The 23,311-nt window shown below is 47.0% G+C and overlaps 1 protein-coding gene across 1 annotated transcript in view; it reads right to left on the bottom strand.

The window, feature by feature from the left end:
- The window catches only part of WDR75 (WD repeat domain 75), a 33,489-nt gene extending 12,905 nt beyond the window's left edge, over positions 1 to 20,584 (bottom strand). The window contains exons 1-12 of the mRNA XM_077319447.1: positions 20,436 to 20,584; positions 18,987 to 19,116; positions 16,774 to 16,839; positions 16,349 to 16,448; positions 12,713 to 12,837; positions 10,618 to 10,688; positions 8,896 to 9,012; positions 7,603 to 7,691; positions 6,265 to 6,423; positions 4,381 to 4,440; positions 4,171 to 4,286; positions 2,028 to 2,203 (exon numbers count right to left, since the gene is read on the bottom strand). Coding sequence (XP_077175562.1) covers positions 2,028 to 2,203; positions 4,171 to 4,286; positions 4,381 to 4,440; positions 6,265 to 6,423; positions 7,603 to 7,691; positions 8,896 to 9,012; positions 10,618 to 10,688; positions 12,713 to 12,837; positions 16,349 to 16,448; positions 16,774 to 16,839; positions 18,987 to 19,116; positions 20,436 to 20,521 — 1,295 coding nt within the window. The 5' untranslated portion in view covers positions 20,522 to 20,584. The remainder of the gene's footprint in view (positions 1 to 2,027; positions 2,204 to 4,170; positions 4,287 to 4,380; positions 4,441 to 6,264; positions 6,424 to 7,602; positions 7,692 to 8,895; positions 9,013 to 10,617; positions 10,689 to 12,712; positions 12,838 to 16,348; positions 16,449 to 16,773; positions 16,840 to 18,986; positions 19,117 to 20,435) is intronic.
- Positions 20,585 to 23,311: the final 2,727 nt, after the last annotated feature.

Below are 23,311 nucleotides of genomic sequence, written 5' to 3'. Positions count from 1 at the left end.
CTTATTACCATGTACGCTGTACCTCTGCAACCCGAATTCCTTCTGTGCCAAACCCCACCCACCATCTGACTGGGATTTTGGGGCTCAGGGAGCCATTCCAACTCTTCTCTCACTGGTCTGGAAGGTGCTACTGGGCTTGAACAAATTTGGTCATCAAGTATTAAGCTGTGTTCTCCTAGAAGACCCATGGTAGGATGGAAACGGAACCAAGAAATAGTATCATTTGCTTATTGTGAATAGCGGACTGTGGGCACATATCTGGAAAATGTTGACTGATGGGACAGACTTGTACCAAAGAGTCTAGAGAGAGCTGCTAGTGGCTTGAAGAAGGAAGAAGAAGAAGAAGAAGAAGAAGGAAGAAGGAGAGAGAAGGAAAAGGAGAAGGAGAAGAAGAGTTGGTTCTTATATGCTGCTTTTCCCTACCCAAAGGAGGCTCAAAGCGGCTTCCAGTCACCTTTCCTTTCCTCTCCCCACAACAGACACCCTGTGAGGTGAGTGAGGCTGAGAGAGCCCTGATATCACTGCTCGATCAGAACAGCTTTATCAGTGCCGTGGCGAGCCCAAGGTCACCCAGCTGGCTGCATGTGGGGGAGTGCAGAATCGAACTCGGCTCGCCAGTTTAGAAGTCCACACTCCTAACCACGACATCAAACTGGATCTCAGGAACTGGCTCTAAGGAAGGCTTTTCAGAAGAAAAGATAGGTAACCAAAGCAAATCCTTTTTTCCCCCTTTAAAAAGCAAACGTTAAAGCGAAAAACAGAAGAAACGGTGTCAGTTGGTGTGGTATGTCATACCAATTCTCTTGGTAGAGTCCAGTAAAAGCTAGAGGCAGGTGGCCCTTCTTTATTTTTCTTCATGCAATGTGAAGAAGAGTTGGTTGTTCTACCCCGCTATCACTGCCTGAAGGAGTCTCAAAGTGGCTCACCAGGGCCTCCCCTTCCTCTCCTCACAACGGACACCCTGTGAGGGAGGTGGGGCTGACAACGCCCTGACAGGAATTTTTGGTCAGAACAGCATTATCAGGGCTGTGACAAGCCCAAGGTCACCCAGCTGGCTGCATGTGGAGGAGGAGCAGGGAATCAAGCTCGGCTGGCCAGATTAGAAGCTGCCGCTCCTAAAACTAAACCACACTGGTTCACTCCTCTTACCTCAGAGGATACCAGAGCAAAAAATACTCATTATCTGACAATAATTGGTCCACTTAACAAGAGATTCTGAGACCAGCTGGAATGGCTGCCCGTTGGTTACCCACCATCTTGGAGAGTATCATACCACGCTAACCTTGATGGACCTTTGGTCTGATTCAGTATGAGGCACCTTCAAGTATGTTCATGGAAATGCCCACCTAAGATGGAATACTAAACATACTACTGAAGAGACGATGCATTCAGAAGCCCTCACAAAGATCCCAACCACCAGGTGGAGTCCAAACACAGAGCCCAGAAAACCCACAAGAACCCATCAACTCTGTCCATGAAAACCCGCGAAGACGGCAGCAAGATTAGAATTGGCCAAGAAATGGAAAACGCAAGAACTACCTTCGATAGAAGACTGGTTGAACAAACTAGCTGACTTTGCCAAGATGGCCAAACTGACACTGATAGTCAATGGAAGAACAGAAGAGGCCTTTCAAGAACAATGGGGCCCTTATCTGAATTACTTGAGAAAATAATCTAAAAGGGGACTGAAACAGGGAATTAAGTGTATCAAATGAAGAGCATAACCTATTCTTTTCTGTATTAATAATGTAGATTATTTGTACTGTACCATCTTAATTTTGGAAAATAAAATAAAAATTTTGCTATTAAAAAAAACAAACAATGTCCATGAAAACCTTCAACAATCTACTTCGCTGGGTTACCATGAGGGCAACATGGAGGACAGGAAAACGCTTGAGGTCCTCTCGTTGGGGAGAAAGGCAAGGGTACAGACAAACTAAGTCCATAAATCCCTGAATGTCTACAGAAGCTTCTCGGAAAGGATCTCAGGATCAACTGGTGCCCTGATAGGACACAAGGATGAGTACCTTTGCTTTTGTTCATCGTAGGCCCAGAGCTTCATCTGCATTTCGAGCTCGCTGATCTTCTCCTTGCGCTGCTCCACGGTCGCGAGCCAGCTGCCCCGGGAGTCAAATGCCGCCTTCACCAACTCTACCTGGTTCAGACCGTGTTGATGAATGTACTCCTGTTGCACGATATCCAGCTGTGGGATTTTAAGGGGGAAAAAAATGAAGATGCTGAGCTCAGACGGGAGAACAATGTTACTTATCGAGGGCTAATCTTGAGAGGGCCACAGTGAGAAACTAAACAACAACCACGAGGGGGAGAAAAAAGAAGTCTCATGGCTTTAAAGGGATATAGAAGCAGAAGTTATTTTATTTATTTATTTATCATACTTATATACCTGCCCTCCCCAGAGGCTCAGGGCGGTTTAATAACAAGGAACAATACATAAAACGGTCTATAAAAACATTTGAATAACCTTATAATAATAACTAATAATTGTAACCAGATAACAGTGCAACAGCACAATATAACAATGCAGCAGTACAAACAGGTCCAGGGCTCATTGATGAAATTCTGAAGGGGGCGGGGGGGGGGGAGCAGGGCCCTTGGTCGCTGTTGATTACGTCTGGTCTCAGCCAAATGCCTGGCGGAAGAGCTCCTTTTTGCAGGCCCTGCGGAACTGTTTAAGCTCCATCAGGACCCTGATCTCCTCCGGGAGCTCGTTCCACCAGGTGTGGGCCAGAATAGAGAATGCTCTGGCCCTGGTCGAGACCAGACGGACTTCTTTAGGGCCAGGGATCCTTAGCTGGTTGGCGGCGGTGGAGCGCAGAGCTCTTATACCATTAAGTGAATGTGTCCAGCTTACTGGTTTAAATTTCTAACCCACCCCTTACAGTGGGGAGCCCCCCGATCTTATTGGTACTGCAGGCACCTTTTTGGAACTGCGGATGACTGAAAGCTGCTTTGAAACTCCCTCGGGTAGAGAAAAAAAGAATACAAGAGCCAACTCTTCTTCTTCTTCTTTTGAACTCTTACACAGCATGGTGTGCACCACCACTAAATGGCTGCCATTGCTTACCTTCCCTCAGATAGTGAAGATTCTAAAGCAAATCTGGAGCTTTGTCATTACTTTATGTTTCTGTTATTTTTCTTATATATAATAATGGAAAATAATAAAAAAAACCCAGCAATAATTGAGAGAGGATGCATGCATGGTCAGGTCTTAAAACCATGGCCTGAAAAATTTGCTTCTGGAGTTCTGGTCCCACTGGCGGGTCTCTCAATGGCACCATGGGGTTTGGCCACTGTGTGACACAAGATTGTTGGCCTGGATGGGCCATTGGCCTGATCCAACATGGCTTCTCTTATGGTCTTATGGTCCTACTTGTGCACCTCCTGATGGCTCCTGAGTTTTGGCCACTGAGTGACACAGAGTGTTGGCCTGGATGGGCCATTGGCACGATCCAACATAGCTTCTCCTATGGTCTTATGGCCCTGTTTGTGGACCTCCTGATGGCTCCAGGGGTTTTGGCCACTGAGTGACACAGAGTGTTGGCCTGGATGGGCGATTGGCCTTATCCAACACAGCTTCTCTTATCCAACACGGCTTCTTCTTCCAGCCTGAAGAATTCTAGTGAGCTCCAAGAATGACACAGATTTCATTCGTGTGTGGATAATAATTCTGCTAATTTCCGTACAATAGTTCCTCAGCCATTGTCTTGAGAGAACAGTACAGCATCTGCATGCATGACTCCAATGTCAATACTATTCTAGTTACCGAAACGTCACACTGCAATCCTCGGCCCTCTGTATCACTCCCTAGTTCTCTGGCTACGCGCCCAATTCTCTTTGCTAAGAAGAAGAAGAGTTGGTTCTTATATGCTGTTTTTCTCTCCCTGAAAGAGGCTCAAAGCGGCTTCCAGTCGCCTTCCCATTCCTCTCCCCACAACAGACACCCTGTGGGGTGGGTGAGGCTGAGAGAGCCCTGAGATTCTTGCTCGGTCAGAACAGCTTTATCAGTGCCGTGGTGAGCCCAAGGTCACCCAACTGGCTGCATGTGGGGGAGTGCAGAATCGAACCCGGCATGCCAGATTAGAAGTCCGCACTCCTAACCACTACACCAAGGTGGAACATGCTAGATCAAGTCCCGCTGGCCTAGCTTACGTTGTAGAGCTGCTTGTCGTTTTGCAGCGAATAGAACTGTAGATGACCTGGTTTGCCATTCAGAACCAAAGCGTTCGTTCTTGGGTCGACCATCAAACCAGTCTTGATGTCACTGCCTGGAAAGAGGAAGAGAATCCAAGATGGAATTTAATTGCTTCTGTCAAGACAACCCCCCCCCCCATTCTTAAAAATGTGTTTTTAAAACCATACCTTTGATTAATCCTTGAATTATTGCAGAGACTCTCAAACTGCTGTGTATGATTGTTATTTCTGCATGGATCAGAATAAAAGAAAAGTCAACTAGAATGAAAGCTTACAGAAGACAAAACCTACTTTAAAAGATTCAAGTGGGTAGATGTGTTGGTCTGAAGTAGCACAACATGGGGAGTGGCGGGAAATAAATCGAAATAATAACAATAACAATAACAATAACAACAACAACAACAACAGCACCTTTAAGACCAAGAAAGAACCTCGGGCTTCAGTGGTTGCTGAAGCAGCCGAGCTGAAGCACACATCCCTAGTTATGAGACTATCCAGTAAAAGCCAGAGAATAACTACAGTCAGCAAATTTCAGAGGGTGGCCCTCTTGATCTGAAGATAGATTGGAGTCCTGCAGTACCTTGGGAGACAGTGAGATTTTGAGGGACATGCGCTTTCAGGAATCAAACTCCTTTTGTTGGGTATCTGAAGGAAGGAGCTTTGATTCTCAAAAGCATAGACCTGGAAAATATTGTTGGTCACGGCTGCAATCAATGGCCAATGTGGCTGGAATCAGCCACAATAAAAGATATTTGCCATGATCATTGTATACGGCCACATAAAAATGTCCTCCTGGAATGCTCTGTCTTACTACAGCCCTAAGCTGCTGACCACAAAACACAAAGGGGAGACGTGATGGGAAGGACAGGAGAGCCACAGATCCTCTCGCGAGAGCGGAAAGCATTTCCTAATTTCTGTGAATGGAATCCAGCACGCACACTTCTGGATTGCCTGCAGAATCCCAGCCACTTTCTTATGAACATAAGAAGAGCCCTGCAGGATCAGATGGCTAGTCCATCTACTCCACCATCTTGTCTCACATGGACCCATTATGCACGGGGGTTTTAGCGCACATTCGGGGTGGAATGGCGGCGACTAAAATCACGGATAACGCACGGAGCCGGCTGCAACTGGCTGCAGCTTCGGTGCATGCCGCCGAAAAAGCCGCGTCAGTGAAACGCGGAAGAAAGCGCAGCTTCCGGGTGAGCGGGGCGCAACCAGAAGCGGCGCCCGGATCGGCGCGTGCATAATCGGTTACTCTGGGTTTTGCCGCCGTCGCGCCCCGCCCCGTGCATAACCGGTATGCGTCGCGTCTTCCCCCTCCGCGTTTTCCATGTGACCCGAAATCGCCGTTTCGGCAGCCGTGCATAATGGGCCATGGTGGCCAACCTGTTACTGCAGAGTGCCAACAACTGGGCACAGAGGCCAAGGCCTTCTCCTCTTTGCTGTCTCCTGACTCTGGGTTTCAGATGATTAGTGCCTCCGGATGCGGAAGTTCCCCTATGTTGCCATGGTTACTAATCACTGGTAGACTTATCCTCTGTGAATCTATTTAGTTTGCTTTTAAAGCCGTGTATTGCTGTAGCCATCACTACAACTTTTGCCAGCAAATTCCACCTTTGAATCACTTGCTGCATAAAGCAGAATTTCCTTTTCTCCATCCTGAACCTCCTGCCCATCAGGTTAATTGGATGCCCTGGAGTTCTAGTCTTCTGCGAGAGAAAAATTTCTTTGTCAACTCTCTCCACTTTATAAACTTCTATCATGTTCAAAAGTGTTCAGTTTCTCAAAGAATTCCAAAAGGTTGGTGAGGCAGGACTTCCCTTTGCAGAAGCCATGCTGGTTTTCCCTTGGCAGGCCTTGTTCTTCTATGTGCCTAACAATTTTATCTTTGATGTCAGTTTCTTTGCCAAGAGGAGCTACGTTTCCTTGGATACGTAGCACTACAAACCAGTTGGGTCAAGTGCGACAAAGCTTCATAAAAGCTCTGAAACTCATCTACAGAAGCCACAGATGATTTTCAGAAATGGTATAAAACAAAAGGCCCCTTACTGTTGTCTGAATGTGAGGTACAAAAAAATGTTCCATCAGGAGAGGCAGAAATGTTCTGGATGGTGGATCCCAAGCGAGGCAAGAACTCTTTCTTTGAGTCGGATCCGTTTCGCCACTGGACCAGTACTGACTCAACTCCACCACTCAGAAGGCTGGTTCCTGTCGACCCAAACGAAATATATGTGCCGTCAATCCAACTCATTACACAAAAACGTATTTTACATGTTCCTTAGCACACACATAATCATAGAATGATAGAGTTGGAAGAGACCTCCTGGGTCATCTAGTCCAACCCCCTGCTCAATGCAAGACACTCACATCCCTATCGCTCATCCACTGTGACCTGCCACCCCCTTGAGCCTTCACAGAATCAGCCTCTCCGTCAGATGGCTCTCCAGCCTCTGTTTAAAAATCTCCAAAGATGGGGAACCCACCACCTCCCGAGGAAGCCTGTTCCACTGAGAAACCGCTCTGACTGTCAGGAACTTTTTCCGGATGTTGAGACGGAATTTCTTTTGAATTAATTTCGTCCCATTGGTTCTGGTAAATTAATTTCATCCCATTGGTTCTGGTAGAATTAATTTCGTCCCACTTGTTCTGGTATGTTGGAGACTTGCAGTTATAAACAGCTATAAACATAGTTCTACAAAGGACGTAAGAGAAGCCATGCTAGATCAACTGGCCCATCCATTTCAACACTCTGTGCCATACAGTGCCATCCATCAGGAGGTCCACCAGCGGGGCCAGAACTCTAGAAGCCCTCCCACTGTTGCCCCCCAAGCCCCAAGAACACACTCCCCCTGGCAGATTTTCTACCTATTCCTTGTGGCTAACAACCACTCAAGCGTCTGTGCTCCAGATTTTTTTCCTCCAATCTCCTACTGAAGCTGTCTATGCTTGTAGCCACCAGCACTTCCTGCAGCACAGAACCCCATCTATAGAGAAGCACTTCCTCTGATCTGCTCTAAAACTACTGCTCATTAATTTCATTGAGTGCCCATAAATCCTAGTATAGCGTCAAAGTGGCTAAAGTTAATCTGGTGAACAGGGCTTGATGCCCTGCTCCTCCACATGCAGCCAACGGGATGACCTTGTGCCATTCCCAGAGAGCAGTTCCTTAAGAGCTCTCTCACCCCTACCTAACCTCACAGGGTGTCTTTTGTGGGGAGAGGTAGGGAAGGAGATTGTCAGCCACTTTGAGAGTCCTCCGGGGAGTGTATAACTCAACTGTGATTTGATGCACTTCACACACACACAAATAGCCCCGAGGACGCTAGGGGGCAGGGACTTGTCGAAAGCCACCAACGGAGGGGTGATTTGAACTCGGGTCCTCCTTACCTTCTACAGAGAAAGCCAGATCCATCACTTCATCATGATGCCAGTGCAGCGTGGAGAAGGTGTACTCTCTCTTATGATGGAAGTTCCTCCTGTTGGGATCCCCACCCAAAGAAAAATCATTTAAGGACGGAGCTTGCTCAGTTTCAGTCACAAATTCCCTCAGAAAACACCAGCTACAGTAACTCTTAGGTTATGAGCCTCATCTGGGCATGCAAAATGACTTAAACAAAAAATCTAAGCTATGCAAGCACCCTCATCCAGCAGAGGAGTAGGAATGTGAAAGGGCTTTATGCACACTTGTCACTCGAGGCATTCAAAGGGGCCTCCCTAGGTCCTCGCTGGACAAACCAAAATGCTTCGTTAAATATTACAATTGTTTATTCAATTTCTATGTTACTCTCCCGGAAACGTGATGCAGGGAGTGATGTGGAATCTGCTACCAGAGGATATAATGATGGCCACAGCAACAGCTTTCAAAGGGAACTAGATTACATGATCCTCAGACATAACAGACAGACAAGGATGATCCATCTTAGAGTTCAGCCAAGTGACACAAGAAATAGGTCAGTGCAGCAAGTTCAACAGCTCATTTGTCACTGGTGCAATGAAGGATTCTCATCACAAAGAAGCACTGCACACCCTCATAAAGCACAAGAAGAAGAAGAAGAAGAAGAAGAAGAAGAAGAAGAAGAAGAAGAAGAAGAAGAAGAAGAAGAGTTGGTTCTTATATGCCGCTTTTCTCTACCCGAAGGAGTCTCAAAGTGGCTTACAGTCGCCTTCCCTTTCCTCTCCCCACAACAGACACCCTGTGAGGGAGGTGAGGCTGAGAGAGCCCTGATATCACTGCCCAGTCAGAACAGTTTTATCAGTCTATCAGTGGCTACTAGCCACGGTGACTGAGAGGAACCTCCATGATGTTCGGAGGCACTAAACCTTGGACTCCCAGACTCGAGAGCATTTTCCACCACCAACCTCAACAAATGTGGTTCTAGATCATATCGAGCTTGAAATCCCCCTCAAAGCTAAAATGGCTAAACGGGGGTTGTGACTGGCTGGTGCTTTGCACTGCCAAGCTACTGTGGGCCCCAGCTGGAGAAAAATGGGAGGCAGAGTCTTAAACAAGCAAACAAACAAAGTGGCTCTACAAACTGATGGGCGATGATGCTCTGGCTGCAGCTTTGGACTCCAAGGAGTGTTTTGTGAGATGCTTCGGCAGTGCCGGCCTCGGTCCTGTGCTCCTTTACAGCAGCAGCATTTGATGGCAACAGAGCAGATGTCGGGGGACAGCCTTACCAAAGACGAATCTTGCCGTCTAGGTGGCCGCTGGCTATGCAGTCTTCCTTCGGGTGGCAGGCCACGCAAGTGAAGAAGTTGCTGGCCCCCTTGGTGCATTTCGCACTCAGAGGAAAGCTGCAGGGGAAGAATGGCGGATTTGGTTAGTTCGGCCCTCGGAGAAAGCGTGGCAAAGAGAGGTTCCTCTAAACCAGTGGTTCTCCACCCTCCTAATGCCGCGACCCTTTAATACAGTTCCTCATGTTGTGGTGACCCCCAACCATAAAACTAGGCAAGGGTTCTTTCACAGGAATTAAACCAAAACTGGCCAATGGCGTGAAGATCCATTGTTCATGATTGTATATAAATTGTTTTTTTTTCCGCAGGGTTTCTCAGTTCAGCTCTACCTCTTGTCCCACCATGCCGATCTCGCTCTTTTCCGCTGCTCCAGACCGACGAACGCTCTATCTCAATCTACCCCACAAGGCTGTTGTGTGGATGGGGCCCCCCGGCCAAGCTGCTTGCCCTGCCGCAACCCCTGTGAAAGGGTTGTTCGACCCCTAAAGGGGTGTCCGAACTCCAGGTTGAGAACCGCTGCTCTAAAGGGCACTAAATATAGAATTGGTACGCCAAACAGCTGATAATGACCACCACCTCCCTTCAAATCCCTTCTGTTTAAATCCCACTGCCATTCATGTTTTTATGCACTGCATTCTTGGTGCCGGAGGGGGGGGGCTTCTGTAGTTTTGGCCCCACTGGTGGACCTCCTGATGGCCCCTGGGATTTTAGGAGTGTGTCACCCACAGTGTTGGACGCCGGCTTGATCCAACGTGGCTCGCATTCTTACGCCACATCCATCTTAACTGGAGATGCCGGGGACTGAACCTGGGACTTTCAGCAGACCAGGCAGAGGCTCTACCATTGGACCTTCAAAGTCAGCATTGTCAACTCTGACTGGCAGTGACTTTCCAAGGTCTCAGGTCTTTCAATTAGAGATGGTGGGGATTGAACCGGGGACCTCCTTCATGTGGAGCGGATGCTCTACCACTGCTCCATCAAAGACAATATCGCCTACTCTGACTGGTGACAGCTCATCACGGTTTTCAGTCAAAGCCTTTCAACATCCCCTACTGCCAGGGCCATTTAAGTGGAGATGCTGGAGGTGGAGGCTGGGACCTTCTGCACTGAGCTATGGCCTCTCCAAACCTGCTGGTCAAGAACCTCCTGATGGGTCGTGATTTGAGCCCCTACGAAGCAGCCTTTTTTTCCTGACCTTTGGAAGGACCAGCTCCATAGAAGGCATAGAAGGCCCCATGCTTGCTTTGTCTCTCTGCCCTTGCGAGCAGAAGTGTGAGCTGAGGACCCTCATTATGGAGAGGTTTCCTCCATGACTATGATCCTTGGCCTGTTCTCCACAATAACACCCTTCCTAGTGGTTTTGTTTTGGGTTTCCTGTTTACATTTCTTTTGATCCAGACAGTGCCTAGGGTCCTGGCCTAGACAGGCCACAACTCTGGCTTCTCTCCTCCTTCCTGTCACCTGACCGTTACAAGATGTGATTTCCTGTCATGAGTTGGCGGTTTCGAAGGAACAAGGTCTCAAAGTATTGAAGAACCCCTGCCACGGAACTCTTTTCTCTGATTTTGTATGTGAAACACAAGAAAATGGTGCAGGCTGCTAATATTTCTGTAAACCCCAGCAACTTCCTGGCAACCATGACAGCCAATGAAATCCTTCTCTTACCTGTGGATCCTTTTCTTCTTGAAGAAATAAACAAAGAGGTGAAGCCCCCAGACAGATGCCACGTATTCGCCCTGTGAGAATGAAGGCACACGTTAACATTTAGAAGAATAGTTGTGCTTTTCCATTCCGCTTTCCACAACCCGAGAGTCCCAAAATGGCTGTCAAATACCTTACCCTTCCTCTTCCCACAACAGACATCCTGTGAGGTAGGTGGAGCTGAAGGAGCTCCAAGAGAACTGCTCTTCAAGAACAGCTCTTACAGAACCATGACTAGCCCAAGGCCACCCAGTTTGCTGCATACAGAGTGGTAATAAAACCTGGTTCTTCAGGTTAGAGTCTGCCCTCTTAGCCACCACACCATGCTAGTATCCACCAGTTTGTTTGACGAAACGCTTGTCTTGAAACATGTTGGGATAATGAAGATGGACACAGGATTGCCTTGCCGATCACAGAACTTTAAAAAATGTCATACGCATTATATTTAAACGGACTCAGTTTCATTTGCGCGTTTTTGGAAATGTCACGGTTAACAAATTTGGAGGGATGTTTAGAAGACTTGGTTTCTATAACCTGCTTTTTTTACAGAGCATTCAGTTTACCCATGAGACTCGCAGTTAGAAGAATAGTTGCTTCTTATTTGCCACTTTTCTCAACCCAAAGGAATCTCAAGGTGGCTTACATTTGCCTTTCCTTTCCTCTCCCCCCAACAGACACCCTGTGAGGTGGGTGAGGCTGAGAGAGCCCTGATATTACTGAAGGAGAGCTGGTTCTTATATGCCACTTTTCTCTACCAGGAGTCTCAAAGCGACTTTACAGTCTCCTTCCCTTTCCTCTCCCCACAACAGACACCCTGTGAGGTGGGTGAGGCTGAGAGAGCCCTGATATTACTGAAGAAGAAGAAGAGTTGGTTCTTCTATGTCGCTTTTCTCTACCTGAAGGAGGCTCAAAGTGGCTTACAGTCGCCTTCCCTTTCCTCTCCCCACAACAAACACCCTGTGAGGGAGGTGAGGCTGAGAGAGCCCTGATATTACTGAAGAAGAAGAGTTGGTTCTTATATGCCGCTTTTCTCTACCTGAAGGAGGCTCAAAGTGGCTTACAATCACCTTCCCTTTCCTCTCCCCACAACAAACACCCTGTGAGGGAGGTGAGGCTGAGAGAACCCTGATATTACTGAAGAAGAAGAGTTGGTTCTTATATGCCACTTTTCTCTACCAGAAGAAGTCTCAAAGCGGCTTACAGTCTCCTTCCCTTTCCTCTCCCCACCACAGACACCCTGTGAGCCTGATCCAACATGGCTTCTTTTATGTTCTTATGTCTGGGGCAGTGAAGCTGTCTTCTTGGTGCTGGGGGGCAACAGTGGGAGGCTCTTGAAGTTCTGGCCTTGCTGTTGGCCAGATGTTTTATTTAATAACTTTATAGTCTGTTTGTGAGGCTATCACTTAGGCCTAAGATGGTCTTTAATTACTTTGTAATGTATACATGGGGTTTTTTTGGTATGTTTAAAGTTTTGGTTCTTGAGTCAAATCTTTTTTGGGTTGTTATTTTTTCTCCTTTCTTTTTGCTTCCTCTCAGAAGTTCAGGGCACGGCACATGATTCCCCCCTCCCTTATTTTTAGACTCATAACAACTCTGTGAGGTACGTTCAGCCTACGAGAAAGGGAGACATGGGGTTCCCCTCCTGCTGCCCTTTAGCCCATCTCTTCTCCCCACCTGCTGAAATGTTTGCTGGGGCTGGGGAAGGATTTCTGCCAATTCCACCATCTACATGCGTCTGCCACATGGTCATAGAATCATAGAGTTGGAAGGGACCTCATGGGCCATCTAGTCCAACCCCCTGCACTATGCAGGACGCTCACATCCCTGTCGCTCATCCACTGTAACCTGCCATCCCCTTGAATCCTCACAGAATCAGCGTCTCGGTCAGATGGCTCTCCAGCCTCTGTTTAGAAATTTCCAAAGGACGCCCTGAAAATCAGCTGTGGCTTTTGGGTGGGTGAGAAATCGGCAACGGTCTCTTCCATAAACTTGCTTCATTAGCAAGTCCACTATGTAACATTATTACTGCAGTATGTAAAAATGGAGAAGGTAAGCATACTTCTCTTCCAAATGCGGTGCATTTGGGCGACTGGCCGATGCCCTCCAAAACCAATTCCTGCTCATCGGCGTTTATTTCCTGCCCGGGTGTCTTCGGCAGTTTCACTGAAAGTAGCTGAAAAGACCCTGGTGAGAGAAGGACCCCTTCGTTAATTAAACAAAAAGTTGCAGTCCATTTTATCTATATACATCATACGAACAACTAAACAATGGCGGTATTCTAAGAACACGGAGAGAGGTCATCATAGCAGAAGATTTCAGCTAAAACTCTCATCTTTTGGTACTCCTTTTATGCCAGTGGTTCTCAACCTGGAGGTCAAACAAGAAGAAGTTGGTTCTTATATGCCGCTTTTCCCTACCCGAAGGAGGCTCAAAGCGGCTTACAGTTGCCTTCCCTTTCCTCTCCCCACAACAGACACCCTGTGAGGTGGGTGAGGCTGAGAGAGCCCTGACATCACTGCCCGGTCAGAACAGCTTTATCAGTGCCGTGGCGAGCCCAAGGTCACCCAGCTGGTTGCGTGTGGGGGAGTGCAGAATCGAACCTGGCATGCCAGATTAGAAGTCCGCACTCCTAACCACTACACCAAACTGGCTTCCACAGGGGTCGCAGCAGGGCGAGCAGCTTGGGCGAAGGGGGGGTGCCACCACTGTTGCCGCTCCTCCTGAAGGCGCCCGCCAATTTATATACAATGTATAACCAATTTATATACAATCCTGAACAATGGATCTTGACGCCATTGGTCGATTTAATTTCTGTGAAAGAACCCTTGCATAGTATTATGGTTGGGGGGGTCACCACAACATGAGGAACTGTATTCAAGGGCTGCGGCATTAGGAAGGTTGAGAACCACTGATGTCCTCCACTCATCACCCTTGTTGCTGGAAGAGACTTGCGTAAACTCTGAAACATCGTGGTTCAGCTGCAGCAACTAGCAGAGCTTAAAATCAAGAGCATGCAATAAAGTTGATGGGCAGCAGGTTCGGGACGGACAAAGAGAAAAGCTACTGGATAAAGAGATTGAGTAAAATGTGGAATTTGCTGGCCGACAACATGAAATAGAGGCCGAGGCCTTCCCCTGATGTTCCTCCTGGCTCTGGGATTCAGAGGAATAGGGCCTCTGAATGTGGAAGTTCCTCCTAGCCACCAGGGCTGGTACCCGCTGATTGACCTCTCCTCCAGGTTTTCTAGAGTCTATACCCACCTTTCTCAACTTTTTAACAGTTGAGAACCCTCTGAAATGGCGAGAACGTGCAGAATATGCTTGGGAAACTTAGGTGTGTACACGCCCACCCAGGGCCCTTTCCCGGCCCCACCAGGCCCATCATTGGTCATGTGGGGAATTAATAAATGTTTAATCATAGAGTTGGAAGGGACCTCCTGGGTCATCTAGTCCAACCCCCTGCACTATGCAGGACACTCACATCCCTATCGCTCATCCATTGTCACCTGCCACCCCCTTGAGCCTTCACAGAACGAATTACCGCCTGTTCTGGAAACCCTTCCGGGGCCTTGAAGAAACCCCAGGGTTTCACTAAATCCTGGTTGAGAAATCCTGAGAGGTTGTTTTGATGCACCCATTGCTGCTGTCTACTCTTAACATTTTTCAATTAGGGCAACATTTGGCAGGACTGGGCTACAGATTGTGAATAACACGGTTACCTCCCCAGCAACATAGTTCCACTTATCTGTTCCATTTTATACACCCCAGCTTTCTCCTACGGGGAGCCAAGCCTGATTATTATGCTCTTCTTCCCTATTTAATACTCACAGCCCTCGCAGGCAGATAAGAGTGCGACTGGCCCAAAGCCGGCCAGCCACCTTCCATGGCAGAGCAGGGATTTGATCAATCAGGAACTCTAACCAGTAGGCGATGCTGTATTTCACAACAGCAAATTGAGTTAAAATACGCTTATCTTTAACACGCCCACGGCGCCATGGGCGCCGCGGACTTAATAATTCATTAAGCCCTTGGTGGGAGGGCTTTGTCCGTGATGAGGAAGGGGCCTGATTGGCCCCTTCCTCCGGACAGACCATTGGCCGGGCCAACTGGCAGGTGCGAAGCACCTGCTGACTGGCCCGGCCGATTCCCACCAAGCTGACAAGGAAGCAATTGTGAGCCGCGCTGAGCAGTTGCTCCCTTGATGGCCGCGTCAGGCCGCCCACAAAGGGAACCCCTGGCAGCCACGCGGAGCCCGCCCACAAAGGGAACCCCGCCTCCTGGGCCCGTCTGCCGGGGACGCCGCTTTCCCGGCCAAAGAACTGCTTCGGCCGCCGGGGCTGGGCTTCTCCTCCTCCTCCTTGGCCCCCGCCCCCCCAGCAACTGGGGTGGAAAAGCTGGGCCCGGCCTGGAGCCGCCTCACGCCCCCTTTCAGAAACCAAACACAAAACAGCCCCCTCGCCTGGACTAGGCACGGGGGGCGGGCGGGAAGGCCTGCCATTTTGCCCTGCCTTTCTGCGCCTGGGACAGCCGACGGACGAGAGACCCACCGCCCCAAGAACGCCGCCCGTGGGAGGCCCCGCCGCCCGATGGAGACCGCGCCATCAGGACGCCGCGACAAGCCACTAATGTAAGTTTCTAGCACCCCCTGTATTTGACATACAGCGGGCTTTATTATTAGTTTAATTATATTTTGATTTACAGACTGCCACTCATGGCGATTGCCATCTTGGGCCGGTTTACAATATAAAAGCAGTAAAAAAAGAATCACAATAAAACCCCACAATCCTCCAATAAAAGTTACAGAACTGTAAACAGAGCAATAAAAGGCAGCATGAACTACAAAAAAAGAATCTCTCAATCAGCTCTATTATTCCAGCCTTGGGGATCTAGGCAATAACCTAGACAGTATAAGCCTGGGGGTTGACCTCAACACATAGCCAGGGGGGACCTACAGCTGACAACCCCGGTCATCGGCCCAGCCTCAATCAAATGCTTGGCGGAACAGCTCTGTCTTGCAGGTCCTGCAGAATCTATATAGGGCCCTTTGCTCTTCCGGGAGCTCATTCCACCAGACTGGATCGAGTCCAGGAGAACATCCCAAGGGCCCAGGACAGCAAGCCAATTCATACCCACAGAACGAAGAGCTCTGCAAGGGACATAAGCAACTAAATGGTTCCTCAGGTAAGTGCGACCCAGGTCGCGTACAGCTTTGAAGGTCAAAACCTTTGAACTTGATCTAAAAGCTAACTGGTAACCAGTGCAGTTGACACAGCACCAGCTGAATATGGGCCCTCCAAGATGTCCAAGTGAGGACCTTCGCTGCTGCATTTTATACCAGTTGCAATTTCTGGGTCAAGGACAAGGGTAGGAAGTGACGGTTGCATGGATCACAGTGGCCAAGTGTTCTGAGGACAGGTAGGGCTAGTAGCTGTCCTTGTTGCAGGTGGAGAAACACCGTTAGGGCTACTTTCGTGATCTGAGCCACCATTGAAAGGGAGGCATCAAAAATCACCCTCAAACTCCTGGCAACCGATGCAGATGTTAACCGCACCCCGTCTAGGCAGGGGAGATGTTACACAAACTATCACACTATCCTTTTCACCTCCGTCTTCCAACAGATAGGATCCATTTCCCAGATCTTTTTTTTTTTTGAGATACATAACTCTGCAAAATTGAAAAAGGGAATTATGCCATACCAAGTCTTTCATCGTTGTCCTTTGGAATAATGACGAACACGGAGCCCTCAAAACTTGGGACGGCGTAGAAGGCAAAGAGTTTTTGTCCAACCACAAATGTCTGAAAGAGAACACGCATGCTTAACACCTCGTTAACTTCTTGATGGTAAGCCGTGGCTTCTTCAGGTAGTAAAGAGCTTTTTTCTTGCCAACTGGAAGCTGTGAATTGCGGTGACTCTTTTTATACGGAGGGGGAAAATCCACTGGTGATAACAAGGAAACTGAGATGGCATTATTCAGATGCAGCTTTTCATTCATTCATTCATTCATTCATTCATTCATTCATTCATTCATTCATTCATTCATTCATTCATTCATTCATTCATAATTGGATTTATATACCGCCGTTCGCCAAAAGGTCTCACGGCGGTTCACAATTAACTAACCTTAATAAGGATTCCATCCAGAAAATCCCACAGTTTAATGGTGCCATCTAGGGAGCAAGAGTACAGCTGCAGAGAAAAGAACACACACGTTAGGTGACGCATAACACTCGATTTTGTGGTTCAGAAGGCATTTTGAGTTTCAATATTGACGGCTGCAATTATACTTGATAGAACTAGTAACAATCACCTATCCTACAGCTTTGTCTATTTATTACAACACTACAGACACAGGGAAGCCAAACTGTGGCTCTCCAGAGTCCATGGGCTACAACTGGTTCATTTCCTAGGTCATGTTTGGCTTGACCTGTTTCATGGTTTGCCTGAAAGATGTTACCTTTGACCTGTCTTTAAAGGTAAAGGTATCCCCTGGGCAAGCACCAAGTCATGTCTGACCCTTGGGGTGACGCCCCTCTAGCGTTTTCATGGCAGACTCAATACGGGGTGGTTTGCCAGTGCCTTCCCCAGTCATTACTGTTTTACCCCCCAGCAAGCTGGGTACTCATTTTACCAACCTCGGAAGGATGGAAGGCTGAGTCAACCTTGAGCCAGCTGCTGGGATTGAACTCCCAGCCTCATGGGCAGAGCTTTCAGATGGCTGCCTTACCACTCTGTGCCACAAGAGGCTCATGACCTGTCTTTACCCTGTGCCTAATTAAGCAGTGCATCTCACAGCTCTCTTGCAGGTGTTTATCATCTTGACCTTGCAGGGCTGATCTGAGCCCTTGAGAATGCCAAGAAGTGTCTGGGAGTTAACGTGTGCTTTTGAGCTTGGGAAAACAAGAGCCTGGTATGTTAAGAGTACACCAAGATTTGAATTGGGGGAGAGGGGCTGCCAGAGGCATAGAAGTAAGTTTGTAGTTTGAGATTTCAATGCTGGCAAGGTGAAACCTTGCTCCTCTGTTTGCTATATATACAATAAAGGGAATCTTTTTCCACAATGAGTCTGATTATTGAGGTCTCAACAGGGACATCACAGGTATAGATGGAACAGAGGAATGGACTGAAAAAGAGAAGCGGAGCTCCCACGCATGTGCGTTAGCGCCCCTGGTGGTGAAAACGTGCATGCACTGAGCTGCCGCACGTGCTTGTTTTCACCATCAGGGGGCGCTAACGCACATGTGTGGCGCCTGGCCCGCCAGCTCTTCGCCATCCCCGGAGGCGGTTCTCAACCTTAAAAAGGTTGGGGACCGCTAACTTAAACATCCTCAACCGGGATTCTGAAAGGAGCCTGAAAACTTGTTTCACTTCAGTATAACAAAGTAAGAAACACCTGGGCTACAATTACTCTTGGGAGTACTCATTTAATCCAGGGTTAGGATAATACAGAGCCTCTTGTGGCGCAGGGTGGTAAAGCAGCCAACATGCTGTCTGAAGCTCAGACCAGGAGGCTGGGACCTCGATCCCAGCGGCCGGCTCAAGGTTGACTCAGCCTTCCATCCTTCCGAGGTCGGTAAAATGAGTACCCAGCTTGCTGGGGGGTAAACAGTAGTGACTGGGGAAGGCACTGGCAAACTACCCCGTATTGAGTCTGCCATGAAAACGCTAGAGGGCGTCACCCCAAGGATCAGACATGACCCGGTGCTTTCACAGGGGATACCTTTACCTTTAGGATAATACACAAGTGATGGCTAACTAATCACTAGTCCTACCTTCTCTCATATTCATCCCTGCATGGGAATTAAGACCACAGGGAGAGGCCCTACTGACTGTCCAATCCATCAGAGCAGCTCAATTAGTGGGGACATGAGAGAGGGCCTTTTCAGTGGCAGCCCCATGATTAAGGAGCAAGCTTGCCAAGGAGGTGTGCTTGGCTCTGCCAGTTTCAATCTTCAGGAGACAGCTGAAGACTGTTTTTACTGAAGGCTGCGTCTCATTAAAGCAGTCCTAAACTGTAATTTTAAATCTTGGGTTTATGTATTTTAATGTTTCTTATGTACTTGATTCAAATATCATAAGCTGCCTTGAGCTCCAAGTGGCAAAATGGTGACTAATAATGATCTTTTTATTTTAAATAAATAAAAACAAAAACACTTCACACTTTACGATTGGAACTGAGAATTACTCCAGTTATCACCTAATTTTTTTTTAATTAGACCTTAACAGTATTCTGGACTCTGTGCTAGCAGGTTATATTCAAGATTTTTAAAAAATAAATAAATCAAGGATTAGGTGTACAGTGGAAGAAGATAGCCATTATAAAAACTGTCATAAACCTGGAGATGATTTTGGGGATTCAACTGGACTCCTGTCACAAGGTTGCTGTGACCCTGCAGGACATGCAAACACTCTTCTGTAGCAGTACTGTAGACTTTTACGTAGTCACCGGAAGCACACAAAAGGTATCTGTGCAGCAATGAAACAAAGACATGAATTGTCATTAATTTTAAAAACACACACATTTTTAATACTCTATGCTGAACAAATCTAAATCCAGTGGCATCTTTCAGTTATAGTCTGGATATGAAATTTCACATAACACACTTCTTGAGATGCACACGAAAGCTCATGCCCCAAATTAAACTCTGTTGGCCTTGAAGGTGCCCCCAGACTCACTTTTTTCTGGTGTTTTAGACCAACACAGTGACCCCTCTGAATCTGTACTCTATTCTGACACAATAATGTGTCTAATCCCAAAAGTTAATCTGGCAAACTTTTGTCTTCACACAGAAAACAAAGGCAGACTCTTGTTCCCAAGGTACAAAAAGCAGCTCTGATGTGCAACAAATGCTTACCATTAACATCAATGCAAACCACAGCTTACTTCAATCTTTTTGGGACCAGAAACCCTGGGAGCAGCATGCGAAGGCTGCATCACAGTTGCACTCCAGGAAGTTGAGAGAACTAATGTTATGATGACCTCAGTGATGTCAAGGCAGGGGCAGAGGAGGAAATTAAGGCCTGCTGTCACTTAAAGGAATCAATTTTTCTTGCTGCTCCAGACAGAACTGGCTCAAGATAATTTGTATTTCTATTTGAATTGCACTCATTTTGCATAGCCCTAACCTGGATGGCGCAAGCTAGCTCAATTTCGTCAAATCTTGGAAACTAAGCTGAGTTGACCCTGGTTAGTATTTGGATGGCAATGGGCATTTCTGTTCTGTCCTTGCCTTGAAAGTCACCCATCACCTGTTACTTGAAGGCACTTTCTACCACCAGTTTACAGGTATGTAAATCAACATCTACATATGCGGTCCTCCATTTTCCTTTTCTGTAAGTGACCATCCGAGTCCCACTCCAGTAAAACCTAATTCAATCTATACCTACCCTAAAGGATTAGGTGCATCCTCTTATATGGGGATCACAAGACCTTCTGCACCCTGAAATGTCCAGGAATTCCCTGGGGTCAGCAGCTTTACCAGTGGCAATTAATGATATTGAGCCAGGATGCGAAAAGCAAGCATAGATACGTGTCCAAAGCCTAGGGGAGGAATAGCAGTTGCAGACCCGTGTCCGGAGCCAGGGCAAGAACAGCAAGCCCAGACACGTGTCCAGAGCCTAGGCAAGAATAGCAAGACCGGATAGGTGTCCAGATCCTGGGCAAGAAAAGCAAGACCAGACACGTGTCCAGAGCTTGGGTAAGAATAGCAAGCCCAGACACGTGTTTCTCCACCCCCATGACGGCAGCCAAGGGATCCCACGCAGAGGCCAGCCCCGCCACTCACTTTCCGTCGGTCGAGAAAACGGCGCGGCTCTGGCTGAGCGCACTTCCCCCGCAGCGGACCACGCGCAGCTGCTCCGGCGCCACCATCGTCCCGCCGGCCCCGCCTCCAGCCGCCGAAAGCGCCGCTCTGGCCACCCACTTCCGCCATCTCTCTAGCCGACTTCCGGTCTCCCTCCTCAGCCCTCCCTCCTCGCCGTAGAGGTGAGGGGAGAAATGGCTCTGAGTCTTAGACACTTCCGGGTTACTACCGCATTGCTCTCCCCCTGCGAATCGAAGTCCGAGTCCAGGGGTCCCCTTTAAGACCAGCGAAGTCTTATCCCGAGCATGAGCTTTCTGGAGAAGCGCGCATGCGCACGGCCCAAGTTTTATGCAAGCTTTCCTGCGCGTGCATGATAAGTTTATACCAATAGTTAAACTTCGCCGGCCTATTCCCAATGCAAAATTATAGCAGGAGATTTCCCGCAAAAGCAGAGGCTCTGAGCCACTCAGAAATACCGCACAGAGTGCAACAGCCGTTCCAGTTGCATTAGCACCTTTGCAATACAGCCCCAAGACGCTGGGTTTGAAGCTGGGTCCAAAGTTTGTTCTAGGCTTATTTGCACCTCCGTCTGCATTGGCGGCCCGAAGACCCCGGCCACTCAAGGTCCCAATCTACCCCAGGGGATCCTCCTCTCCTGTCGTGCCTTCTGCGCCTTAACCCGCAGGTCAACGTCGTCGAATAGAATCCGGAAGAGGTGGCACATATAAGATCATTCTCTATCTCTATGGCGCCGAGCCCGGCGTGCGCGAGAGGGGCACGTGACAGGCGGAGCTGGGCTAGGCCTTTATAAGGCGAGGCTGCGTCGGCGTCTGTTGGATTTGCGTGCAGGGGGAGAAAGAAGGTGGTGGCTGTGTGGTTGTTTTGTCTTTGGTGTTCTGCGAAATAGAGGCCAATGTATTTGGTGCTGGGTTTAAGAAAACACCAAAAAGGGCTCTGCGTGGCTGGGGAAATGTTTCCCAGCGGGTTCTGCTGCTGGTCAGTTCATATGGGTGCATGTTCCCATAAGCTGCACTGGCAGAATGACTTAAAACAGGGTATCCCCTTATTTGGCCAAGCTTTGTCTCCTTTTTTGTTTTGAAGTAAACCCCACACAATGAGGAAGGGCCATGCAGAAAGTTAATGCAGAGATGGAATTTGGAGGTAAACAGGATAACCTCCCTGTTTAGGAAGGGGGCATCATTTTATATTTTTTATTATTTAGTACATTTATTTAGTACATTTATTTATTTCTTTATTGCATTTATTTCTTTAGTACATTAATTTAATTTCTTTATTACATTTGTATACTGCTCTCCCCTGAGGCTCAGGGCAGTTTTACTTGTATGAGACAACTTAGGAATGTTTAAACAAGGTAATTTTACTTTTGAATACACACAGTGATAAGATTATGCAGAACCTGTGACTGAATATGCATCTTTTCCCCTCATGTGAACCACGAAAGGCATATGTTGCCCTACCTCCTTTGTGTAAGACCCTGAGATCTGGGCAAGGTATGGCTACAGCAGCATGCCTTGCTATTCTCAAATTCAAACCACGGATGGACATTTTGAAGAACAAGATTTTGATGTCCTCCCTCCTGTGGTACTTTATGACAGATTTTTCTGTACCCATAAAAATCTGAGATGCTGTCTCCATAATGACAAAGGTGGAGACAATTTCTCATAATTTATTACACTGCTTTATATAAGGAACAGAGAAAAAAGTTAATTACACCTTTCCTTATGTATTTTAATCCTCTTTAAAGTTTTTTGATTTGCGCAGAAGCTTGAAATATCCACTGGATAGGTATAATTTGGTTTTACATGCAGTATCAAAGTTTGTGACGCATAAACAGAAATCATCGCTTTTAAATAACATGAGTAGCTAATGACTAATCACATTTTAAAATTAATTTTTATTAATACAGAAAAAAGTTACGTAGAAATTACAGAACAGCAAATACATATAAGAGAAATAGTAACAGAAAAAAGAAAAATAAGTATGTCATTTAAAAAAGACTTCTAACTGTACTTACAAAGAAAAAAATAGAACCTTTTTTCCAAACAAATTGCCAGTCATCATATTGAATCTCATGTCCTACAATCTTGGCCAAAGTTAACATAAAATCCTTAATAATTTCAGTCTGAGAATCCAAACTCAGACATTCTTCATATACTCTACTTATCAGATGTTCATTACTTTTCGTTAGCTGATTTAACAATAGGTTTACTTTCAAATCCAAATTCTTTATTGTCTCTAATGAATCTGTCTCTTAATTGAGCAAAAAGCCACCAGTCTTTTAATTTACCTTCCTTGCGTAATTGATCTAATGATTTTAGTTTAAATTCAGTCTTTCCATCTGCTATCTGTTCATTTAATAGTTCTTTGTATGTGAGCCATACTTCCTCGGAGCCAACCTGTCTCCTGGATAATGCTTCGAGCACTGATAGCCATAAAGGAATTTTGTCTAATAACTTCCCTGTTTGTTTATTTTTCCTTTTCCATATCACATATAGGCATGCCAACCGTAAATGGTCCCTTCTTCTAGTGTCAACAATCTATGTTTTTTTTTTTAGTAATAACCATTCTTTCACCCAGGTGAGGGCCACTGCTTCAAAATAAAGTTTTAAATTAGGAACTTTTAGACCTCCTCTCTCTCTAGAGTCACATAAAGTTTTCATTTTAATTCTTGCTTTTCATGCCTGCCAGATATATTCTGCTAATTGCTTTTGCCAACAATTCAATACTTCGTCTGAACTTATAATGGGTATATTTTGGAAAAGAAACATAATTCTGGGCAAGTTATTGGCTTTAATTACTGAGATCCTAGCAGAGATAAATTTAGATGCTTCCACCTA

This window comes from Paroedura picta, chromosome 2 (assembly GCF_049243985.1).
Source record: "Paroedura picta isolate Pp20150507F chromosome 2, Ppicta_v3.0, whole genome shotgun sequence".
Taxonomy (NCBI): domain Eukaryota; kingdom Metazoa; phylum Chordata; class Lepidosauria; order Squamata; family Gekkonidae; genus Paroedura; species Paroedura picta.
The sequence above is the reverse complement of the archived record's forward strand: the minus strand, read 5'-3'. Positions and strand labels throughout refer to the sequence as shown.